The sequence below is a fragment of the Scyliorhinus torazame genome, chromosome 6 (genome assembly GCF_047496885.1).
Source record: "Scyliorhinus torazame isolate Kashiwa2021f chromosome 6, sScyTor2.1, whole genome shotgun sequence".
NCBI classification, from domain to species: Eukaryota; Metazoa; Chordata; class Chondrichthyes; order Carcharhiniformes; family Scyliorhinidae; genus Scyliorhinus; species Scyliorhinus torazame.
The window spans coordinates 272,028,662-272,053,558 of NC_092712.1; the positions used below are offsets into that span (position 1 = coordinate 272,028,662).

Genomic DNA, 24,897 nt, shown 5'->3' on the forward strand with positions numbered 1-24,897 from the left:
ATGGATGTCTCATACTTTCCTTCTGAAGGAATGACATGCGGCATCCTCGGTTTGTGTCTCTCTTGTTGGGAAATAAGTATACCTTTCATAATGTGTTCAATGGCTGCTTGTGCGATACATAGCCTGGGACTTCTCTTGTCGGATAATTGTTGGGGCCCCATTGTTTTGTAACCATGATCGAACCCAACAGGTTTTTTTTCTTGCTGGGCAGATAATTTTCAGCCACTTTTGGTTGCTGGACTTATTGCTGGTCATGGTGAACATTTTCTTTTCTTTTTGGGACTGTTAGGATTTTCTCATATAGTCAAGATCCAGAGTGAGAATTTCAGATCTCAGTGAGTACTTTGGGTGTACGTTTTGTGCAGCTGCATAAACTGGAATTTGAACAAGAATGGAGACCATTCGGCCCCTTGAGCTTGTTTTATCATTCAATGAGATCATTGTTGATCTGTGACCTCGCTCCACACAGCTCACCTTTGCCCTATGCCCTTTAATAGCTTTGGATAATAAATTCATTCACGGATCAAGCTATGATTTACATTTGCAGAAGCAAGTTCTGAACTTCAGCCCTCCTTTGTGTGTAGTGTTACGATGTCCTGGGTTAGGAGGTGGTCAATTTCAACCCCCCTGCACCCCCCTCCACCTGGAGTCGCAACACAATTGAATTAACCAGTAATTCTTAGAAAAATTCCTGCTCAGTGATTACAGTCACCAGGTAAATTTAAACAGAATTACTATTTATTTACAACCAGAACTATAATTAAATAGGCAGAGCACGAGGGAGAGAGAGCAGGTCCTTTCCTTTTTTAGTGTTCATGATTACAACTCTGCTTTCCTGAAAAGCATCCCACTCGGGCAGGATCCTTTCCTTAGGTGCCTGGAAATCATCCCGCTCAGACAGGATCCAATCACCACCTGTTACCGGGCAGAATATGGCCTTTTGGCCAATTCATTGGCCACCAGCCAACCAATTGAACAGAGTCCCACCCCATCTCTTGGGTGACACAAAGTCTGAGTTCTGTTGTCCAAAGCTAGTAGAGTGTACTATGTTGTAACTTTTTGAATTCCTTTCTTCCCGTATTCTATTTAAAGGTATATATCCATTTAGCATCCATGGATCAAAATGATGACTGCAAATAAATAAGGGCCCTTACAATAGATGTTTCCGAATTTCACCCCTTAAAAAATCTAGCTCTATTTTTTACGCTATGTACACTAAGCCTAGACTTCCCAACTAGCAGAAACAGCTTCCCCCCACTACCTGCCATATCCGTTCCTAACATCCTGAATTCCAGATGATACGATACTAGTTTGTGTCATCTCCACCTTTTGGAGATTAGTTATTCTTTGAAACCTACACTGCACTACGCCAGTAAATCCTTCCCAAGACGTTGTACCCAGAACTGTTCCAAGTTCATATATGGGAATGTTGGATTGCTGAAAACAAAACTAAACAATGACTGAGAATATTCAGACTAGGTGATCAAGTATTCAAGTTGTGCTTAACATACAAACCTGCTGCGGGCTGTGGGCAGTTTGAGTCAAACTGGGTGAGTGGAGGTAGAGGGTTGCTTGAATAGAGCGGTGCACAAAATGTCACAGCTGGAAACTAGTCTGGAGTTGTGCTGCGTCAATGCAGTGTCTAGCCAAATTATCCAATTAAGTTTAATTAAAGTTAATATATGGAACTTTACAAAATTGTCTAGTTTTTGGACACTTGGCTTTGGAACACTGTACTTGTACTCTCATTTGCTTCCTCCTTACCCAAAACACATTTTTCTTTCTCCTTGTTGCCACTCGCACTCCATCTGTCAGTGGCGGAATCTGGAAGCCTGTTTGCGAACTTTATCATCAATTATAGAAAAAAGCATTGAGAAGTCCACTTAAATAACCAGCGATTCTTTGGTCAAGTTTCCATTACTTGTACCTAAGGGATCCCTGAATTGTATTCCCACGGGTTTCTGTTAAGTGCTGTTACTCCAATTGCTGGAACCAAGCAGCAAAGAAAATATAAGGTCTTGCATTTAAGTTGCAACTCCCTCGACCAGCGGCCACACTTGGAAATCATTTAACAGTCGATGAAGCACTGAGGTCCGAAATTCATGTTAAGTTTGGCTGCTGGTCTTGGGAAATGTAGCCATCAATTTGTGCACTGCAAAATCTGTCTATTTATAGGACTCCTACAGTAAAACAAAACCTAGTTAGGCACTGTGTCCAGTTTCAATCGTCTTGATGCGTGTTGTTGAAGTTTTGGAGAGGGTAAATTTGACTAAGCAAGATATAGAATCATAAAAATGTAACAGTGCAGAGTGAAGCCATTCAGCCCATCATGGTCAGCACCGGCCAAGAAAAAAGAAACTAGCCGCTCATTTTAATCCCATTTTCCAGCACCTGGTCGTAGCCATGCAGATTTTTAATTAGTTGAGCATTTCGGCCTCAACCACCAGCTTAGGCAGCAAATTCCGGATGCCCACCACCCCGCAGTGAAACCGCTTTTCCTCTTGTTCCCTCTAATTCTTCTACCAATCACCTGGTAATTGACCCCCTGGCTAGGGGAAACCAGTCTTTCCTGCCTACCTTGTCTCTGCCTCCCCGTGGAATCTTTCATGTTCGCCAGAGTTTAAAGTCAAGAGTTGAGGCTGATGGCCTATAAGGAAGTGGGTCACTTAGTTGGAAGCTGAAATATTACGTTAAGGAGCTATAGGAGTTCTCTTTACAGTTGGTGCTGATGTCGCAAGATAAAGTAGGTGCAGAAACTCGGTCAGGTTTACAGTCGCAGTTTTCCAGCATGAAACTGGCTTCAAGGAGCTGGATGTTATTTAGTCTGGAGCTCCGCTTCTTGGTGTTCGCTGGTTGGATGTTGAAGAGGACCGCCTTTAGGACAAAGATGTAACGTTAAAACTGTTCAAAATGACATGACCCATTAATGGGTTAATTGCTGGTTAACTATCGTTTCTGTGCTTCTGGTCAGAATCCACTGATCTCCGTTTGGAGGTGGCGATTAGCACATCTTCCGGTCCAAAGATTTTTGGTGATTCCCTTTTGTGATAGTTCAGTTTGGTGAGCCAGTTCGTTTGCATTGCCTCTGCTTTTGTTGATTGCAATGAGGTGCAAAATTTGTGAGAGGGGCATTATTTAGTTATTGGAACTCCTGGTGGTAATTCCCAGAACAAAGGGACCGGTTTAGCTCAGTTGATTGGACGGCTGGTTTAATGCAGAGCAAGGACAACAGTGAGAGTTCAATCCCCCTTACCGGCCCCTCACTCCTGAGGTGCGGTGATCCTCGGGTTAATTCATCACCAATCAGCTCTCTCCCTCAAAGGGGAAAACAGACTATGGTCTCCTATGACTTTATTAAGGGCGGCACAGTGGTCAGCACTGCTCCAGGGACCCAGGTTCAATTCCGACCTTGGGTGAGTGTCTGTGTGGAGTTTGCACTTTCTCCCAGTGTCTGCGTGGGTTTCCTCTGGATGCTCCAGCTTCCTCTCTCAGCCCAAAGATGTGCAGGTTAGGTGGATTTGCCACTCTAAATTGCCCCCTAGTCCAAAAGGTGGGGATACTGGGGTACGGAGATAGGGTGGACGCATGGGCTGAACCAGGGTACTCTTTCGAAGGGCCTCCTGCATTGTAAATTTCTGATCATGTGACTTGTAACAACCATCATAATTTGGTTCAGCAGAAAGTCTATTTTAAAAAGAAAAGGCAAAAGAAAGTTTTGGATTTCTTTTCATGGCATATTGACTTAACAGTTGCCACATGCCAGTTTCTATACTTAATAATTGCACCTGCAATTCTCCTGTTTTTAAAAACAATATATTAACATACAGTTGCTGGACTTCCGGGTGCGGCGATGACCAGCTGAGTCGCACATTTCGGCAGCTCCCTGTGAAACGGACTTTTGGGCTCTTGATAGGAGCCCCAACGGCAATTTTGACGGCTAAAAACACTGTGCGGTAAACCAGAAGGGAATCCCCCCTGGATACAGATGGAAAAAGGAGAGGGAAGTGGCCAGATTGCAGTGGATCCTTTAGAACAGCGGCAAGGAAGGCAAGCAAAAACCAAGATGGCGTCGGAAGGTGGCAGTTTAACATGGGGCCCTGAACAACAAGAGTTCTTGAAATGCTGTGTGGAAGAGATCAAAAAGGAAATGAAGAAAGAGCTGTTGGCCCCGATACTACAGGCGATCGAAGGGCTAAAGGAGGAACAAAAGACCCAGGAGCGGGAGCTTCGGGTCGTGAAGGCAAAGGCAGCCGAGAATGAGGACGATATACAGGGCCTGGTGGTGAAGACGGAGACGCAGGAGGCACATCAGAAACGATGTGTGGAAAGGTTGGAGGCACTGGAAAACAACGCAAGGAGGAACAACCTGAGGATTCTTGGTCTTCCTGAAGGTGTGGAGGGAGCGGACGTCGGGGCATATGTGAGCACGATGCTGCACTCGTTAATGGGAGCGGAGGCCCCGGCAGGTCCGTTGGAGGTGGAGGGAGCATACCGAGTGATGGCGCGAGGACCGAGAGCAGGAGAAATTCCCAGAGCCATAGTGGTGAGATTCCTCCGTTTTAAGGATAGAGAAATGGTCCTTAGATGGGCGAAGAAAACTCGGAGTAGTAAATGGGAGAACGCGGTGATCCGCGTTTATCAAGACTGGAGTGCGGAGGTGGCGAGAAAGAGGGCGAGCTTTAATCGGGCCAAGGCGGTGCTTCATAAAAATAAGATAAAATTTGGAATGCTGCAACCGGCAAGACTGTGGGTCACATATCGAGAGAGGCACCACTACTTTGAGACGGCGGATGAAGCGTGGACTTTTATTGTGGAAGAAAAACTGGAATGAGCGGGTTATTAAAAAGAACGTTCGAACAAAGTGGTGGGGCGAATGTGGGGGGCAAAGAGGGGTTTTATGTACTAATCCTGCGATGCGGTAACTTTTCTCTCTCCCACAGGTGGTGATGAGGGGAGGTGGAGGAGATGGGGCGTTGGCCATTGGGGGCGGGGCCAAGGGAGAAGCGCGGGCTTGGTTCCCGCGCTATGATAATCATGGCGGGAATAGAGAAGCAGGAAGGAGGGGGCGTCGCACGGTGCGAGCCGAGGTCACGGGGGGAAGCCGAGGTCAGCCAGAGTTTGCTGACTTCTGGGAGCAACATGGGGGGAGTAATTACGCTAGCGGGGGATCTAGCGGGGGGGGGTGGGAGGGGGGAATTACTGGGTTGCTGCTGCTGGGGAGAGGGGGGAGCTGGTATGGGAGAGGATGGGCGGGGGGGCACCGCCTGGGGGAGATACAGCTGCGTGGGAACCGGGTGAGGAGCTGGAAAAAGGTGATGGCTAATCGACAAAGGGGGGGGGGGGGGGTAGGAAGCCCCCCAACTCGGCTGATCACGTGGAACGTGAGAGGGCTGAACGGGCCGATAAAGAGGGCACGGGTACTCGCACACCTTAAGAAACTTAAGGCAGATGTGGTTATGTTACAGGAAATGCACCCGAAACTGATAGACCAGGTTAGGCTACGCAAAGGATGGGTGGGGCAGGTGTTCCATTCGGGGCTAGATGCGAAAAACAGGGGGGTGGCTATATTAGTGGGGAAGCGGGTAATGTTCGAGGCAAAGACTATAGTGGCGGATAACGGGGGCAGATACGTGATGGTGAGTGGCAAACTACAGGGGGAGACGGTGGTTTTGGTAAACGTATATGCCCCGAACTGGGATGATGCCAATTTTATGAGGCGGATGCGAGGACGCATTCCGGACCTAGAGATGGGAAAGCTGATAATGGGGGGAGATTTTAATACGGTGTTGGAACCAGGGCTGGATAGGTCGAAGTCCAGGACTGGAAGGAGGCCGGCAGCAGCCAAGGTACTTAAAGATTTTATGGAGCAGATGGGAGGTGTAGACCCGTGGAGATTTAGCAGACCTAGGAGTAAGGAGTTCTCGTTTTTCTCCTATGTCCATAAAGTCTACTCGCGAATAGACTTTTTTGTGCTGGGTAGGGCATTGATCCCGAAGGTGAGGGGAACGGAGTATACGGCTATAGCCATTTCGGATCACGCTCCACACTGGGTGGACTTGGAGATAGGGGAGGAAACAGGAGGGCGCCCACCCTGGAGAATGGACATGGGACTAATGGCAGATGAGGGGGTGTGTCTAAGGGTGAGGGGGTGCATTGAAAAGTACTTGGAACTCAATGATAATGGGGAGGTCCAGGTGGGAGTGGTCTGGGAGGCGTTGAAGGCGGTGGTTAGAGGGGAGCTGATATCAATAAGGGCACATAAAGGGAAGCAGGAGAGTAAGGAACGGGAGCGGTTGCTGCAAGAACTTTTGAGGGTGGACAGACAATATGCGGAAGCACCGGAGGAGGGACTGTACAGGGAAAGGCAAAGGCTACATGTAGAATTTGACTTGCTGACTACAGGCACTGCAGAGGCACAATGGAGGAAGGCACAGGGTGTACAGTACGAATATGGGGAGAAGGCGAGCAGGTTGCTGGCACACCAATTGAGGAAAAGGGGAGCAGCGAGGGAAATAGGGGGAGTGAGGGATGAGGAAGGAGAGATGGAGCGGGGAGCGGAGAGAGTGAATGGAGTGTTCAAGACATTTTATAAAAAAATTATATGAAGCTCAACCCCCGGATGGGAGGGAGAGAATGATGGGCTTCTTGGATCGGCTGGAATTTCCCAAGGTGGAAGAGCAGGAAAGGGTGGGACTGGGAGCACAGATCGAGGTAGAAGAAGTGGTGAAAGGAATTAGGAGCATGCAGGCGGGAAAGGCCCCGGGACCGGATGGATTCCCAGTCGAATTCTATAGAAAATATGTGGACTTGCTCGCCCCGGTACTGACGAGGACCTTTAATGAGGCAAAGGAAAGGGGACAACTGCCCCCGACTATGTCTGAAGCAACGATATCGCTTCTCTTAAAGAAGGAAAAGGACCCGCTACAATGCGGGTCCTATAGACCTATTTCCCTCCTAAATGTAGATGCCAAGGTCCTGGCCAAGGTAATGGCAATGAGAATAGAGGAATGTGTCCCGGGGGTGGTCCACGAGGACCAAACTGGGTTTGTGAAGGGGAGACAGCTGAACACGAATATACGGAGGTTGTTAGGGGTAATGATGATGGCCCCACCAGAGGGAGAAACGGAGATAGTAGTGGCGATGGATGCCGAGAAAGCATTTGATAGAGTGGAGTGGGATTATTTGTGGGAGGTGTTGAGGAGATTTGGTTTTGGAGAGGGGTATGTTAGATGGGTGCAGCTGTTGTATAGGGCCCCAGTGGCGAGCGTGGTCACGAATGGACGGGGATCTGCATATTTTCGGCTCCATAGAGGGACAAGGCAGGGATGCCCTCTGTCCCCATTATTGTTTGCACTGGCGATTGAGCCCCTGGCGATAGCGTTGAGGGGTTCCAAGAAGTGGAGGGGAGTACTTAGGGGAGGAGAAGAGCACCGGGTATCTTTGTATGCGGACGATTTGCTACTATACGTGGCGGACCCGGCGGAGGGGATGCCAGAAATAATGCGGATACTTGGGGAGTTTGGGGATTTTTCAGGGTATAAATTGAACATGGGGAAAAGTGAGTTGTGTGTGGTGCATCCAGGGGAGCAGAGTAGAGAAATAGAGGACCTACTGTTGAGGAAGGTAACAAGGGACTTTCGTTACCTGGGGATCCAGATAGCTAAGAATTGGGGCACATTGCATAGGTTAAATTTAACGCGGTTGGTGGAACAGATGGAGGAGGATTTCAAGAGATGGGATATGGTATCCCTGTCAATGGCATGGAGGGTGCAGGCGGTTAAGATGGTGGTCCTCCCGAGATTCCTCTTTGTGTTTCAGTGCCTCCCGGTGGTGATTACGAAGGCTTTTTTTAAAAGGATTGAAAAGAGCATCATGGGTTTTGTGTGGGCCGGGAAGACCCCGAGAGTGAGGAAGGGATTCTTACAGCGTAGCAGGGATAGGGGGGGGCTGGCACTACCGAGCCTAAGTGAGTATTATTGGGCCGCTAATATTTCAATGGTGAGTAAGTGGATGGGAGAGGAGGAGGGAGCGACGTGGAAGAGATTAGAGAGGGCGTCCTGTAGGGGGACTAGCCTACAGGCTATGGTGACAGCCCCATTGCCGTTCTCACCGAGGAACTACACCACAAGCCCGGTGGTGGTGGCTACACTGAAGATTTGGGGACAGTGGAGACGGCATAGGGGAAAGACTGGAGCCTTGGGGGGGTCCCCGATAAGAAACAACCATAGGTTTGCCCCGGGGGGAATGGATGGGGGATATGGAATGTGGCAAAGAGCAGGAATAACGCAACTGAAAGATCTGTTTGTGGATGGGAAGTTCGCGAGTCTGGGAGCGCTGACCGAGAAATATGGGTTGCCCCAAGGGAATGCATTCAGGTATATGCAACTGAGGGCTTTTGCGAGGCAACAGGTGAGGGAATTCCCGCAGCTCCCGACACAAGAGGTGCAGGACAGAGTGATCTCAAAGACATGGGTGGGGGATGGTAAGGTGTCAGATATATATAGTGAAATGAGGGACGAAGGGGAGACTATGGTAGATGAACTAAAAGGGAAATGGGAAGAAGAGCTGGGGGAGGAGATCGAGGAGGGGCTGTGGGCAGATGCCTTAAGCAGGGTAAACTCGTCGTCCTCGTGTGCCAGGCTAAGCCTGATTCAGTTTAAGGTATTACACAGGGCACATATGACTGGAGCACGGCTCAGTAAATTTTTTGGGGTGGAGGATAGGTGTGCGAGGTGCTCGAGAAGCCCAGCGAATCATACCCATATGTTTTGGTCATGCCCGGCACTACAGGGGTTTTGGATGGGGGTGACAAAGGTGCTTTCAAAAGTAGTAGGAGTCCGGGTCGAACCAAGCTGGGGGTTGGCTATATTTGGGGTTGCACAAGAGCCGGGAGTGCAGGAGGCGAGAGAGGCCGATGTTTTGGCCTTTGCGTCCCTAGTAGCCCGGCGCAGGATATTGCTAATGTGGAAAGAAGCCAAGCCCCCGGGGGTGGAGACCTGGATAAATGACATGGCAGGGTTTATAAAGCTAGAGCGGATTAAGTTTGTCCTAAGGGGGTCGGCTCAAGGGTTCACCAGGCGGTGGCAACCGTTCGTCGAATACCTCGCAGAAAGATAGACGGAATGGGAAAAAGAAGGCAGCAGCAGCAGCAGCCCAGGATCGGGGGGGGGGGGGGGGGGGGGAGGAACCAGAAGGACTCTCAGGGTTGTTAATATATACTGTATAGTATGTATAGGTCGTTGCTACAGATAATTATATATTGGACTGTTAAATTATATTTTTGGAGAGTGTTACTTGTGACAAGGCAGTTGCCAATTAGGGCTAGTTTTCATTTTTGTTATTTATTATTTATTCATTTTTTGTTTATAAAATAGATCATTGTTATTTGTGTTGTTATAATATTGTGTAAAGGATGCACAATGTACTGTGTTGGTTGACCAAAAATTTTCAATAAAATATTTAATTAAAAAAAACATACAGTTGCTGAGTTATCTGTTTGAGAGGAGGTAAGAAATTAATTTCAAGTTTGCAGAAAGCAGTTGAACCTATCTGAAGGGTGAAATCGTTGTGATCTCTCTGAACAGTAAAATTAATAACATTGTTGTCTGCCAAATAGGAAGAACTGCTTTCATCTGTGGTATTTCCACATGTTTGGGATCCGAGAAATGCTGTTGCTATTCCTGACCTTTCGACTTTTTAATGCAATGATGATGGAGTGCTTTTACTACTTTCATCGAGGTCTCTAGCTATTGGAAATATTGGGCACATTTCAAATGCTCTGAAAATCAGTTTAAAAATATTCTTTACCGATCACTCTGGCGTTGCTCAGGGTGAGTCAGAGGATGCTGCAGTGTGATGGGTTCAGAATGGGACACACAGGAAGTGTCAGATACATGCAAAAACTTCAATATAGTCTAGCTGCAGCTTGCGAATTTGCTGCTGATTATCGGTACCACCGGGTCGGAGAATCGCCGGGGGCCGGCGTGAATCCCGCCGCGTCGCGAATTCTCCGCCACCGGTCGGCGGGAATCCCCTGGCGATTCTCCGGTCTGCAATGGGCCGAAGTCCCGCCGCTGTTAACCAACGCCAGCTGGCGTGGATTGAACCACCTTTGGGACGGCAGGACACGGCGGCGCGGGCGGGCTCCGGGGTCCTGGGGTGGGGCGGGGGGGGGGGGGTGATCTGACCCCGGGGGGGATTCGGAGAATCCCGCCCCTGGTGTGTAAAGAAATACGACATGGAGTTTGACCATATGGTTTTTACCTTTCAATGTGGACACATGCAGGTAATGTGCAAATTTTGAATGTGAAATATTGTAGTTACAAGCTCTGAAATGCTGTTGAAAGTTAATGTTTGGTTGCAATACTGAATAGTGCAGTTTGTGTGTTTCCCTGTGAAAGTGAACTGGAGCATGACAATTGTAACCGCTACTGTTTGGATTACAACCTGCCTTTTTGATCAAAGGCAGATAATTTAAGGAAGGTATGAAAAGAGGTGAGAGAGGCAGATTTAGGCAAGGAATTAAAGGTTAGGAGCTAGGCAACTGGGGATATTATCACCAATGATGGCGTGATGGATAAATTGGGGATACACACAAGGCTAGAATTGGCAGATTGCAGAGTTGGGGGCAGGTGGGAGGGGTGAAACTCTGGAGAAGTGAATGATTACTGAATGTGATACAGATGTGTGCGTGTTGCTGAAAGTCTTCAATCCATCATACATTGTATATTTAGCGAGTATTGAATTAGCAAGTATTGAATTCTCAGTCAAGATGTTAATAAGTCATAGAATCATCAGATGATCGTAGAATTTACAGTGCACAAGGAGGCCAATTGGCATTTTCTTTTTGGCCATTTGGCCTATCGAGTCTGTACTGACCCCGTCACCACAAATGTTGAAGAATAACAGATGTTATCCATGTGATCTTGACAACATGTACAAGCTTATAATTATCCATAGCTTCGGGTTATCTACACCTAGAGAAGGAAGTATTTTGTTTAAAAACAATGTTCTCTCTCGGTTTGTGTCTCTCTCACTTCTTTACCCAGGATGTCTTTTTCCCCTCTGCCAAAGCGGCATTTAAAGCTTTTTCTTTGGGGACGTTCTGGTTACTTTTAATATTAGTATTGAGTGTGTACGTTTTGCAATCTCATTATAATCACACTTTTAAAAAATCCGCTAGTTCAATATTGGCCACTGTTGCTGGTCCCAGAATCTTCTGCTCGAAGACATTGTTTCTTGTTCCAAAATTGAACTAGTGGGTTAAGATGTTTATTGTCATTGCAGTTGAACCCAGTTGTAATAAATCTAGGCCTGACTGAATTTGCATTGTCTTGACTGCCTTCTGAAATGGCCTAGCAAGCCACTCAATTGTATTCACCGCAACGAAAACACAAAAAAGGAATGAAACCGGACAGGCCACCTGGCATCAAACCAGACACTGGAAACTACCACCGCATGGCATGGTCCTTGTGGAGACAAAGTCCTGTCTTCAAATTGAGGGTACTCTATATCATGTTGTGTGGCACTACCACCGTGCTAAATGGGATAGACTCAAGACTAGGCATCCATGAGGTGCTGTGAGCCATCAGCAGTAGCAGAATTTTATTCAACCACAATCTGCAATCTCATGGCCCGGCATATCTCCCACTCCACCATTACCACTGAGCCAGGGGATCAACCCTGGTTCAATGAAGAGTGCAGGAAAGCATGCCAAGAGCAACATTTTGCATACAGGAAAATGAGGGATCAACCTGCTGAGGCTACAACACAAGACTACTTGTGTGCCAAACAGCAAGTAATAAACAGAGCCAAGCGATCCACAACAAATGCATCAGATCTAAACTCTGTAGTCCTGCCACATCCAGCTGTGAATGGCGGTGGACATATAAACAAGTCACTGGAGAATGAGGCTCTACAAATATTCCCAGCCTCAATGATGGAGGAGCCCAGCACATCAGTGCGAAAGACGAGGCTGACGCATTTGCAACAATCTTCAGTCAGAAGTGCTGAGTGGATAATCCATCTCGGTCTCCTCCGGAGGTCCCCAGCATCACAGATGTCAGTCTTCAGCAATACGATTCACTCCACGTGATATCAAAAAACGGCTGAAGGCACTGGATACTGCAAAGGCTATGGGCCCTGACAATATCCCAGCAATAGTACTGAAGATTTGTGCTCCAGAACTTGCCATACCCCTCGCCAAGCTGTTTCAGTATGGCTACAACATTGGCACCTACCCGGCCATGTGGAAAATCGCCTAGATGTGTCCTGTACGCAAGACACAGTACAAATCAGCCGAGCCAATTACCACCCTATCAGTTTACTCTCCATCAGCAAAGTGATGGAAGGAGTCATCAACAGTGCTATCAAGCGACACTTACTCAGCAATAAACTGCTCACAGACGCTCAGTTTGGATTCTGCCAGGGTTACTCAGCTCCTGACCTCATTACAGCCTTGGTTCAAACATGGACAAAAGATCTGAATGCTAGAGGTGAGGTGGGAGTGACTGCTCTTGACATCAAGGCAGCATTTGACCGCTAGCAAAACTGGAGCGAATGGGAATTGGGGAGGAGGGGGGGTGGAGATAAACTCTCTCTGCTGGTTTAAGTCATGCCTGGCACAAAGCAAGATAGTTGTGGTGGTTGGAGGTCAATCATCCCAGCTCCAGGGCATCACTGCAGAAGTTCCTCACGGTAGTGTCCAACCATCTTCAGCTGCTTCATCAATGACCTGCCTTCCATCATAAGGTCAGAAGTGGGGATGTTTGCGGATGATTGCACAATGTTCAGCACAATTTACGGCGACTCCGATAATGAAACAATCTATGTCCAAATGAAGCAAGACCTGGACAGTATCCAGGCTTGGGCTGGCAAGTGGCAAGTTACATTTGTGCCAGGCAATGACCATCTCCTGGAAGAGAGAATCTAACCACCGCCCCATGACATTACCATCGCGGAATCCCCCACGATCAACATCTTGGGGGTTACCATTGATCAGAAATTGATCTGGGCTAGCCACATTGATACTGTGGCTACCAGGGCAGGTCAAAGGCTAGGAATCCTACTGCGAATAACTCCGTTATCCTGACCCCCCCCCCCCCTCCCCTCTGCAAAAAAACAAAAAGCCTGGCCACCATCGACAAGGCACATGTCAGGAGTGAAAATGGAATACACTCCACTTGCCTGGATGAGTGCAGCTCCAACAAAACTCCAGAAGCTCGACACCATTCAGGGCAAAGCAGCCCATTTGATTGCTTCCCCTTCCACAAACATTCAAATTCTCCACCACTGATGAACAGTGGCAGCCTTGTGTACCATCTACAAGATGCACTGCAATAATTTACCAAAGTTCCTTATGCAGCACCTTCTAATCCCACAACTACTACCATCTAGAAGGACAAGAGCAGCAGATACCTGGGTACCCCACCATCTGGAGGTTCCCCTCCAAGTCCGTCACCACTCTGACTTGGAAAAATACTGCTGTTCCTTCACTGTTACCGGGGCAACACCCTGAAGCTCCCTCCCTAACAGCACAGTGAGTGTACCTACACCTCAAGGACTGCGGCAGTTCAGGGAGGCAATTCACCACCACCTTCTGAAGGGCAACTAGGGATGGGCAATAAATGCTGGCCTAACCAGCGACGCCCACTTCCGTAAAATGAATTTTAGCACAAAATTTAGAAAATCAAATGATTAATCAACAATTATTTTATTCCAAAATTGAGCTAGTGGGCTGCGTCATTGCAGTTGAAGCCCGTTGTAATCAATGTAGGCCTGGCTGAATTTTCATTGTCTGTGAAGGAATGCAGCATTTTTATTTACACACTTTCCATGAGATTGCAATACAGCAAGCAGGTTGGACTGAGTTTGCAACATGTAAACAAATAGGAATTTTCAGTGCACTCCAAGAAGCTGCAGTTGTAACTCTACCTTGATTCATGCTCATTAGTTTATCGTTTGGACTCCTAAATTCTAATAAATGGTGCAGCCCAGCATCCCAGTTGGTAACTGTTATATAACTTTAAACCAGCTGAGTTGTTGAAATGAGCAGTAGTCTTCTTGTAAAGATAAACTAATTTATTGAGTAATATAAATAAGTATTGTGAGTTCTTTTTACTTAATACTCAACTAGTAAAACAAAGAAAAACTTGTAGAGATAACTAATTAAATTAAACAATACAATACTTTGATAACAAATAACTTCCTCTCTCTCTTGCTTTCCTCTGTCTGTTTTCTCTGCACTCCTGATACACACTCCTTGAGAAAGAGCGGGAAAGCTATTTATATAGGTCCTGATAGTGAGACATCTAGTGTTCAATTGCCTGTACTAGCATTACATATTGATCATGTATATTGTTATACAGAGATCACTACAGTAACATTTGGCACCATTGGGTTTTACGCGGCAGGAAAAGTTCTGGCAAAGCACAGTTGTGTGGTAGCTCGAGTTGGAAATTGTTTGAATTTGAAAACGCATCGCCATTCAGCTTGAACTTTATCCTCCTTTTGGAAACTAACTCCTTGAAAGTGTTGATGGAAAATTATTTTATTCTCTGCTCTATGAAGTCATGTGTCTCATATTTATTCTACACCTGATGCAACAGAACACCCATGTCAAGGTTGTTCCTGATTCAGAAGCTGGGTGACGAGTTAAGAGTTGATTCATCCTGTTTGGTTCAAAAAAAAATTCTCCTTCAGAGTACTTCTCAGTGCTTGCTTTGTGACTGGTCTAATACGTCGAGCTAATAAACCTACATCAAGCTGCCTTACTACATGTGTTGCTTTTAAAGAGAATGGATGTGAAATGAGTTGATTGGGAACATCATGGTTTATTTTTCCTTGCACAGGCAAAGAGGAGACTGGAGTTGGAAGAAAGTGACCATCAGTACCTGGCTGCTGATGTTTGTACTCCAAAAGGAAAAGGAAGGGGTACAATGCGAAGCCCAAATAGTCCAAAAAGTAAGTGATTTGATCTACCTTGAGTTATGTCAACGAGGATGACCGAATAGAGTGCAACTATCAGTCACATTGGAGTTGGAGCTTGCTTTTGGTGTGGTTGTAGAGTTCGCAGAAATCTGCAGGAATTTTCCGATTTATAATAAAAAAAAAAAATATATATATATATATATATATAGCGTGAGGTACAGGAATAAATTTACTCATTGGTCCTGCTTGATTTCACCTGTGACCAGAGCACTTGATAGACTTGCTGTTCTCCTTGTTTCTTCCGAATGTTTTTCCATCAAACAAATTTCAGACATCATCTAATGGTTGTTTTTCTACAGGCAACAAATAAGAAGTAAAAAAAGTGACCAAAACTGATTGTGATAAGTGCTTATAATACTAGCATATGCAGAGTTCAGCACACCTAAACCTCTGTTGTAAGGTTGCTTGCTGCAATGTGGTTTCTCATTTCTGACTTGAGCTGCAGAAAATCATTATTGCTTTGTCGTCTTGGACGGTGACTTTCGACAAGTTATTTATTGCATCCAAACTGTATTTATTTCAGGAACCTATAAGATTTGAACTGTCGATTTGGTTAAATACAGCTGCATTCTTTAAAAACACCTTTTCATCTGGGTAAAAATAGTACTCGAGTTGGCTAATATAGGTTGGGACTGTGTGCATCTTATCATCGGGAGCACAATTGGAATACAGTTTAATTTCTGGGAACTGGATAACCCAGGATTGATTATAAAAGGTGCTATAAATTTTAAGAGTGAATCCAGTTCCACAATGAAATCCACAAGGTGTGTGCCGGGAGCACTGCTGTTCAATCTACCCAAACAATTTAATGCTAGAGAAGTGAAAGTAAAGTCGCTATAATCCCAGATGACCCTCGGCTGTTTTCCCCTTTGGGAAGCACATGATGGGAAGAGGGGAAAAGGTATGTACTGCTATTAGTTCAGAAAGGTGGAGGCGTCTTGTATGGAACATATTAGCACTGATACAGACCAGCTGTATCAAATTGTCTGATTCCGTAATCTAAATTCTACATAAAATAGAGATTAATTAGGATGAGCAGTGATGGAAGAAAATTTGGATTGCACCATTCTGCAAACAGCAAATTAGCTGAATGAACCAAGTAACCTGGTCACATGACTATTATTGGCCAGGACAAAGTGAGCTTGCCTCCCTTCGAATCATGTCGGAGGATTTTGTTTTCTAGGTCCATCGGGACAAGCAAATGGCACTTTTTTCAGCTGTGATGTTAGACAATGTACTTCACCAGGATGGCATTATCAGGGTTAAGGTTGCTATTGCTATAACTGACTTGAGAGGTATCACTGCTGACAGTATATCAGCATTTAACTCGCAGAATGAACATTTCTCATCCAAAATGCTCATGACTTTCGAGAAATATATTGAATTGTTAAAAGGAAAAATTGTCAGAATTTGTTAAATATTTTAGCTGTACCTAGAATGAGTAATAATGTAATTCAAAATTGTATAGATCAAAGGGATGTTGTGAATTAGGGCAGCACGGTAGCATTGTGGATAGCACAATTGCTTCACAGCTCCAGGGTCCCAGGTTCCATTCCGGCTTGGGTCACTGTCTGTGCGGAGTCTGCACGTTCTCCCCGTGTCTGCGTGGGTTTCCTCCAGGTGCTCCGGTTTCCTCCCACAGTCCAAAAATGTGCAGGTTAGGTGGATTGGCCATGATAAATTGCCCTTAGTGTCCATAAATTGCCCTTAGTGTTGGGTGGGGTTACTGAGTTATGGGGACGGGGTGGAGGTGTTGACCTTGGGTGGGGTACTCTTTCCAAGAGCCGGTGCAGACTCGATGGGCCGAATGGCCTCCTGCACTGTAAATTCTATGATTATTACTGTAATCACAGTTGGTTCTAACACCAATCGTCTACTGGATCAAATGTATGGCCTCGTGCCTGTTAGTTTATCTTGTTTTACAGTTGGCGTGTAATGGTAGGTGCACAGTCATGTCTTGCTCCTTTTGCTTAGGATGAGATGCATTGGAGAAAAATCCTCAATTATAAAATGAACCCTTGCCTTGCATATTATCCTTTTGTACGGCACCTTACTTGAATGCCATTTGAAAATCCAAGTATTCTGCATCTACGGATTTCTCTTCACCTACCCTGCTAGTTACACACTCAAAATACAAATGTATTTTTCAAACACTATTTCCCTTTTGCAAAACCATGTTGACTTTGTCTGATCACACTGATTTTTGAAGTGCTTTGCCAAGACCTAATTAATAATAGAACCTGGGGGTGGGGAGAGAATTGGGCACTTCAATTTATTTTGAAAGGTGAAATAAATAAATAATAAAGTCTGAAACTTTCTAGAATCTAGATGTTCTTTTCGTGGAAAATCGTGAGCAGTTCCACTCTCTCTGCAGCTATATCTTTTGAAAGCCAATGGTGTAGGTGATCAGGTCCTGAGAATTTGCTAGATTTTAGTCTCTTCAATTTCTCCAATACTTTTTCTCTGCTGTTATAAATGATCGTTAAGTTCATCGCTTTTGTTGGACCCGGACCAAGATTTGTGGACTGAGTAAAGCTGCTATAAGGCGCCGTGGGCGAATGTCTGTACAAATAACATTAGCTTGAGATACTTTTCTCTCCACCGTGGGACGAGGCAGGGATGTCCTATGTCCCCCCCTGCTGTTTGCACGCGTGATTGAGCCGTTGGCCATCGCGTTAAGAAGTCCGGGGGTATGGAAAGGGATAGTGAAGGGCGGGATAGAGCATCGGGTGTCCTTATATGCCAATGACCTGTTATAAGTGTCGGAACCGGGACTTCCGGTTGCGGCTATGCTGAGCTAAGGAGCACGTTCGGCAGTTCCCGCCAGAAAATGACTTTTTGGGCTCTTTTTAGAGGCTCCAGTGGCATTTGTTCGACGGTTCCCAGTGTGGGAAGGTGACAGTACGATTTCCCCGGCACTGTATGGATTGGACCAGGAGTGGAGCGGTGAAAAAGTGAATTTGGTGCAGCGAAAAGTGCGAGGGAGGAAAACCAAGATGGCGGCGGGTGGAGACCAGGCAGCGTGGGCGCAGTGGTCACGAGCAGCAGGAGTTTCTGAAGCGTTGCTTCACGGAATTGAAAGCAGAGCTCCTGGAGCCGATGAAGGCTTCGATTGACAAGCTGGTTGAGACCCAGAAGGCCCAAGGGGCAGCGATCCGGGAGGTGCGGCAGAAGGCCTCTGAGAATGAGGACGAAATATTGGGCTTGGCGGTGATGGTAGAGGCGCACGCGGCGCTGCATAAGAAATGGCAGGAGAAGTTCGAGGACATGGAGAATCGGTCAAGGAGGAAGAACCTGCGGATTCTGGGTCTCCCGGAGGGAGTGGAGGAGTCGAATGCTGGAGCATACGTGGTCACGATGCTGAACATGTTGATGGGCGCGGGTACTTTCCTGAGGCCCCTAGAGCTGGATGGGGCCGACCGAGTACTGGCGAGGAGGCCCAAGTCTAAAGAGCCGCCGCGGGCGGTATTGGTGCAGTTCCACCGCTTGGTGGACAGGGAGTGTGTCCTGAGATGGGCAAAAAAGGAGCGGAGCAGCAGGTGGGAGAATTCAGAGGTCCGTATATACCAGGACTGGAGCGCGGAGGTGGCCAAGAAGAGGGTCGGGTACAATCGGGCTAAGGCGGTTCTGCATCGGAAGGGGGTGAAATTTGGGATGCTGCAGCCGGCGCCACTGTGGGTCACGTTTAAGGATCGGCACCATTGCTTTGAGACGCCGGAGGAGGCGTGGACCTTTATCTAGGCCGAAAAGTTGGACACTGACTGAGCGTCGGTTGTGAGGGGATGTCGCGGGGGATGGGGTTACTGTGGTTACTGTTCTTGAAGGGGATGTTCTGTTCTGTTCTGCACTGTTTCCTTGGGTGCTGGGTGGGATCGGGTGAAATGGTTCGAAGTGGGGGTTTTGTGAGTGTGGGCGTCGGTGGTTGGAAAGACGGGGCCCCGTTTGGGGGGGGGGGGGGGGGGGGGGGGGAGAAGGGGAGATGGGAGACCCGAGGTGGGGGAGCTGGGATTAGGCTGCAAAAGGGAACTGCGGCAGAGAGGGCGGGGCCGGTTGGATGGAAAGCGCGAGCTTTTTCCCGCGCTAGGGAAGGAAGGGGGCGGGGCCGGGGGAAGGACGGTGTTGGAGAGGAGCGCCCGCTGATGGGACAGGAGTGGGGGGGGAAGAGAGGGAAAGACTACAACACAGGTGGGTCGATGGAGTGGCCGGGGTCAGCAGGAGTCAGCTGACTTACGGGAGTGCTATGGGGGAGCAACGCAGCTTAGGGGGGACCTAGCTTGGGGGGGGGGGGGGGGGGGGGGGAGAGACTGGGTTGCTGCTGCATTGGCTAAAGGGGAGCTGGAGCTCGGAGAGAGAGTCGGGGCAGGGGTCTGCCGCTGGGGGGAATGGAGAGGGCGGGAGGCGCAGGCACATGGCTGGCCTAGAAAAGGGAATGGCTAATTGGTGGTGTGGGGGGTGGTGTGCGGGAAGCCCCCTGATCCGGCTGATAAGTTGGAATGTGAGAGGCCTGAACGGGCCAGTCAAGAGGGCCCGTGTGTTCGCGCACCTGAAGGGCCTGAAGGCAGATGTGGTTATGCTCCAGGAGACTCATTTGAGGGTGGCAGATCAGGTTAGGCTGAGAAAGGGGTGGGTAGGGTAGGTTTTCCACTGTGGGTTGGACGCAAAGAATCGAGGAGTGGCGATTTTGGTGGGGAAGCGGGTGTCGTTTGAGGCGCTGAGCATCGTGGCAGACAATGGAGGTAGGTATGTGATGGTGAGTGGTAAGCTGCAAGGGGTGCGGGTGGTATTAGTGAATGTACATGCCCCGAATTGCGACGATGCTGGATTTATGTGGCGCATGTTGGGCCGGATTCCGGACCTGATGGCAGGGAGCTGGATAATGGGGGGGGGGGAACTTTAACACTGTACTGGATCCAGCATTGGACCGCTCCAGGTCCAGGACGGGTAAGAGGCCGGCGGCGGCCAAGGTGCTTAGAGGGTTTATGGACCAGATGGGAGGCGTGGACCAATGGAGGTTTGTCAGGCTGGGGGCCAGGGAATTTTCTTTTTTTCCCCACTTCCATAAAGCCTACTCCCGGATAGACTTCTTCGTTATGAGCAGGGCACTAATCCCGAGAGTGGAGGACATGGAGTATTCGGCCATAGCCATCTCAGACCATGCCCCGCATTGGGTGGAGCTGGAGTTTGGGGAGGAGAGGGACCAGCGCACGCTGTGGCGCCTGGAGGTGGGCTTGCTGGCGGATGAGGAGGTGAGCGGGCGGATCCGGGGGTGCATTGAAAGCTATCTAGAGGCTAACAATAATGGGGAGGTGCAGGTGGGGGTGGTCTGGGAGGCGCTGAAGGCGGTGATTCGGGGAGAGCTCATCTCCACTAGGGCCCACAAGGAAAGGGAGGAGAGAGAGGGAGAGATTGGTGGGGGATATTTTAAGGGTGGATAGGAGGTATGCAGAGGTCCCCGAGGAGGGACTACTCGAGGAGCGACGAAGCCTCCAGGCCGAGTTCGACCTGTTGACCATCAAGAAGGTAGAGGTGCAGTGGAGGAAAGCGCAAGGGGCGGTGTATGAGTATGGGGAGAAGGCTAGCCGGATGTTGGCACACCAGCTTTGGAAGCGGGAGGCGGCGAGGGAGATTGGGGGAGTTAGGGATAAAGGGGGAAACACGGTGCAGAGTGGGAATAAATGGGGTATTTAGAGACTTTTATGAGGGGCTGTATAGGTCTAAGCCTCCGACGGAGGAGAGGGGGATTCGCCGATTTTTGGATCGGCTGAGGTTCCTGAGGGTGGAGGAAGAGCAGGTGGCTGGGCTTGGGGCACCGGTAGGGCTGGAGGAGCTGACAAAGGGGCTGGGGAGTATGCAGGTGGGGAAGGCACCGGGGCCAGATTGGTTCCCGGTGGAATTTTACCGGAGGTACATGGACCTGCTGGGCCCTCTATTAGTGAGGACTTTCAATGAGGCGAGGGATGGGGGGCCCTACCCCCGACGATGTCCAGGGTGCTGATCTCGCTGATCTTGAAGTGGGACAAGGACCCATTACAGTGTGGGTTGTATAGGCCAATCTCGCTCCTCAACGTGGATGCGAAGCTGTTAGCGAAGGTGTTGGCTACCAGAATTGAGGACTGTGTCCTGGGGGTGATTCACGAGGACCAGACGGGTTTTGTGAAGGGAAGGCAGCTTAGCATAATCATGATGCCTGCAGTGGAGGGGAAAGCGGAGATAGTGGTGGCGATGGACACGGAGAAGGCCTTCGATAGGGTGGAGTGGGGATACCTTTGGGAAGTGTTGAGGAGGTTTGGGTTCGGGGATTGGTTCATTAGTTGGGTTAGGCTACTTTACGAAGCCCCGGTGGTAAGTGTGGCCACAATTCGGAGGAGGTCGGAATACTTTCGACTGTACCGGGCGACGAGGTAGGGGTGCTATTTGCTATTTGAATTGGCAATTGAGCCTTTGGCTATTGAGGGAACTGGAGGGGCTGGTCCGGGAGGTGGGGGAGGAACACCGGGTATCGTTGTATGCAGATGACCTGTTACTGTATGTGGCGGACCCGGTGGGGGATGCCGGAGGTGATGCGGATCCTCAGGGAGTTTGAGGACTTTTCCGGGTATAAGCTCAACGTGGGGAAGAGTGAGCTCTTCGTGGTACACCCAGGGGACCAGGGAAAGGGGATAGACGAGCTTCCATTGAAGAGGGCGGAAAGGAGTTTTCGGTACCTGAGGATCCAGGTGGCCAGGAGCTGGAGGGCCCTACACAAGCTCAACTTGACGAGACTGGTGGAGCAGATGGAGGAGGAGTTTAAAAGGTGGGATATGCTGCCACTCTCCCTGGCGGGTAGGGTGCACTCGGTGAAAATGACGGTACTCCCGAGGTTCCTTTTTATATTCCAGTGCCTCCCCATCCTGATCCCTAAGGCCTTTTTTAAGCGGGTCAGCAGGAGCATCATGGGATTCATGTGGGTGAAAAAGACCCCGAGGGTGAGAAGGGTGTTTCTGGAACGGAGCAGGGACAGAGGAGGGTTAGCATTACCTAATCTGTGTGGGTACTACTGGGCTGCCAATGTGGCGATGATACGCAAGTGGGTAACGGAGGGGGAGGGGGGCGGCGTGGAAGAGGCTGGAGATGGCGTCCTGTGTGAGCACGAGTCTGAGAGCGTTGGTGACAGCACCGCTGCCGCCGCCAAGGTACACCACGAGTCCGGTGGTGGCAGGGACTTTGAAAATTTGGGGGCAGTGGAGACGCCACGGGGGTGAGGTCGAGGCTTCGGTTTGGTCCCCGATCCGAGAGAACTATCGGTTCGTCCCGGGGAGGATGGATGGAGGGTTCCTGAGCTGGCACAGGGCAGGAATTAGAAGGATGGGGGATCTGTTTATAGATGGAACGTTTGCGAGCCTTGGGGCGCTGGAGGAAAAATTTGGGCTTCCGCCCCCCCCCCCCCGGAAATGCCTTCAGGTACATGCAGGTGAGGGCGTTTGTAAGTTGGCAGGTGAGGGAGTTCCTGCTGCTTCCAGTACGTAGGATCCAGGATAGGGTGCTCTCGGGGGTGTGGGTTGGAGAAGGCAAGGTCTCGGCGATCTACCAGGAGATGCAGGAGGAGGAGGAGACCTCGGTAGAGGAGCTAAAGGGAAAATGGGAGGAGGAGCTTGGGGAGGAAATAGACGAGAGTACATGGGCAGACGTTCTGGGTAGGGTTAATTCTTCCTCCTCTTGCGCCAGGCTTAGCCTGATACAATTTAAGGTTCTTCACAGAGCGCATATGACAGGCGCGAGGCTGAGCAGGTTCTTTGGGGTGGAAGACAGGTGTGGGAGGTGCTCGGGAAGCCCAGCAAATCATACCCATATGTTCTGGGCGTGCCCGGCGCTGGATGGGTTCTGGAGGGGTATTGTGAGGATGGTGTCTCAGGTGGTGAACACCCGGGTTAAGCCGAGCTGGGGGTTAGCACTATTTGGGGTATCGGACGAGCCGGGAGTGCAGGAGGCGAAAGAGGCCGGTATTCTGGCCTTTGCGTCCATGGTAGCCCGGCGGAGGATTCTGCTACAGTGGAAAGATGCGAGGCCCCCCAAGTGTGGAAGCCTGGGTCAGCGACATGGCAGGATTCATTAAATTGGAGAAGGTAGAATTTGCCTTGAGAATATCTGTGCAAGCGTTCTTCAGGCGGTGGCAACCGTTCCTGGACTTTCTAGCGGAGCGTGAAGAGGTGGTCAACAGCTGCTTCAGGTGTTTGGGTCTTTCTCGGGCTACAAATTGAATCTAGACAAGAGTGAGTATTTTGTGGTGTCTCGGCCGGGGGTGGGGGTAGGGGCAGGGATGGGGGTACTGCCATTCTGTGGGGCAGGGACTCACTTTAGATACCTGGGGGTGCAGGTTGCTGGTGAGTGGGGAGGCTCCATAGGTACAACATTTCTAGTTTGATGGGGAGAGTGAAAGCCGATCTGGTATGGTGGGATGGTCTCCCCCTCACTGGCGGGTTGGGTACAGGCGGTCAAAATGAACGTGTTGCCGCGATTTCTGTTTATTTTCCAATGCCTGCCGATTTTCCTGCCAAAGGCATTTTTTAGAGAGATTGAAGGAATGATTACCACGTTCATATGGGGAGGGAAGGTGGCCAGAGATAGAAAGGCGTTGCTGCAGAGGGGAAGGCAGGCAGGGGGTTTGTGTCTTCCGAACCTGATGTATTATTACTGGACGGCGAATGTGGAGAAGGCGCGGAGCTGGGTCAGAATGGAGGAGAGTTTGGGTAGGGGGTGGAGATTGAAGGCGCTAGCAACAGCGCTGCTTCTGATGGCCCCGGGGAAGTACTCAGGGAGTCCGGTAATAATAGCTTCATTGAGAATTTGCAGGCTGTTTCGCCAACAATTCGGGTTGGGGGCAGGGTCAAGGGAAATGCCGTTCCGGGGGAACCACAGATTTGAGCCAGGGAAGTGGGACGGAAAGCTTCGGAAATGAGGAGAATTGGATTAAGACACTAAAATATTTGTTTCTTGGGGATTGGTTTGCAGGATTGAAGGAGCTGGAAGCGAAGTATGGGCTGGAGCATGGGGATATGTATAGATACATGCAGGTTCAAGATTTTGCTAGGAAGGAGATACAGAGCTTCCCGGGGGAGCCGGCCTCCACATTGGTGGAGGAGGTGCTGACGACAGGAGGACTGGAGAAGGGGGTAGCGTTGTTTGTTTACGGGGCTATTTTGGAAGAGGAGAAGGCACCACTGGAAGGGATCAAAGCAAAGTGGGAGGAAGAGTTGGGAGAGGATATGGAGGAGGGGTTCGGGTGTGAGGTGCTCCGGAGAGTGAATGCCTCCATCTCGTGTGCGAGGTTGGTGCTGATACAGCTGAAGGTGGTATTTAGAGCACACGTCACAAGGGTGAGGATGAGCCAGCTCTTTGAGGGGGTAGAAGATGTGTGTGAATGGTGTGGGGGCGGGGTTCATATGTTTTGGTCCTGTCCAAAGCTGGAGGATTACTGGAAAGAAATTATTAGGGTAATTTCTAAAGTGGCGCACGTGAAACTGGACCCGGGCCCCCGGGAGGCCATATTTGGGGTGTCGGACCAGCTGGGGTTGGAAACTGATGCGGAGGCAGATGTTGCAGCCTTCGCCTCGTTGATCGCCCAAAGGCGAATCCTGTTGGGATGGAGAGCAACCTCTCCACCCTGTGCCCTGGCGTGGCGGGGGGACCTGTTGGCATTCTTGACTCTTGAGAGAGGGGAAGGATGGAGGGGTTCTGCAATTGATGGGCGTTATTCATTATGCACTTTCAAGAATTGGATAACATTGAACATTAGTGGGGTGGGGGGATTGGGTGGGTTGGGGGAGGGGGGGTTGAAGGGAGGGGCACTATGTGCTGATGGTGACTGGGTGATTCCTGATTCCTTTTTTAAATTTGTTTATGTTAACATGCGGGCAGTTTGGGGATTGGTGG

The 24,897-nt window shown here is 49.1% G+C and overlaps 1 protein-coding gene across 2 annotated transcripts in view; it reads left to right on the forward strand.

Annotated features, from left to right (window-relative positions):
• Nucleotides 1–24,897, forward strand: part of LOC140425431 (transcription factor E2F3-like) — a 102,618-nt gene that overhangs the window by 50,223 nt on the left and 27,498 nt on the right. For both annotated transcript variants that reach the window (XR_011947855.1, XM_072509702.1), the window contains exon 2: nucleotides 14,850–14,961. Coding sequence is in view for 1 of the 2 variants with exons in the window: in XM_072509702.1 (XP_072365803.1) it covers nucleotides 14,850–14,961 (112 nt within the window). In the remaining variant the exon portion in view is untranslated. The remainder of the gene's footprint in view (nucleotides 1–14,849; nucleotides 14,962–24,897) is intronic.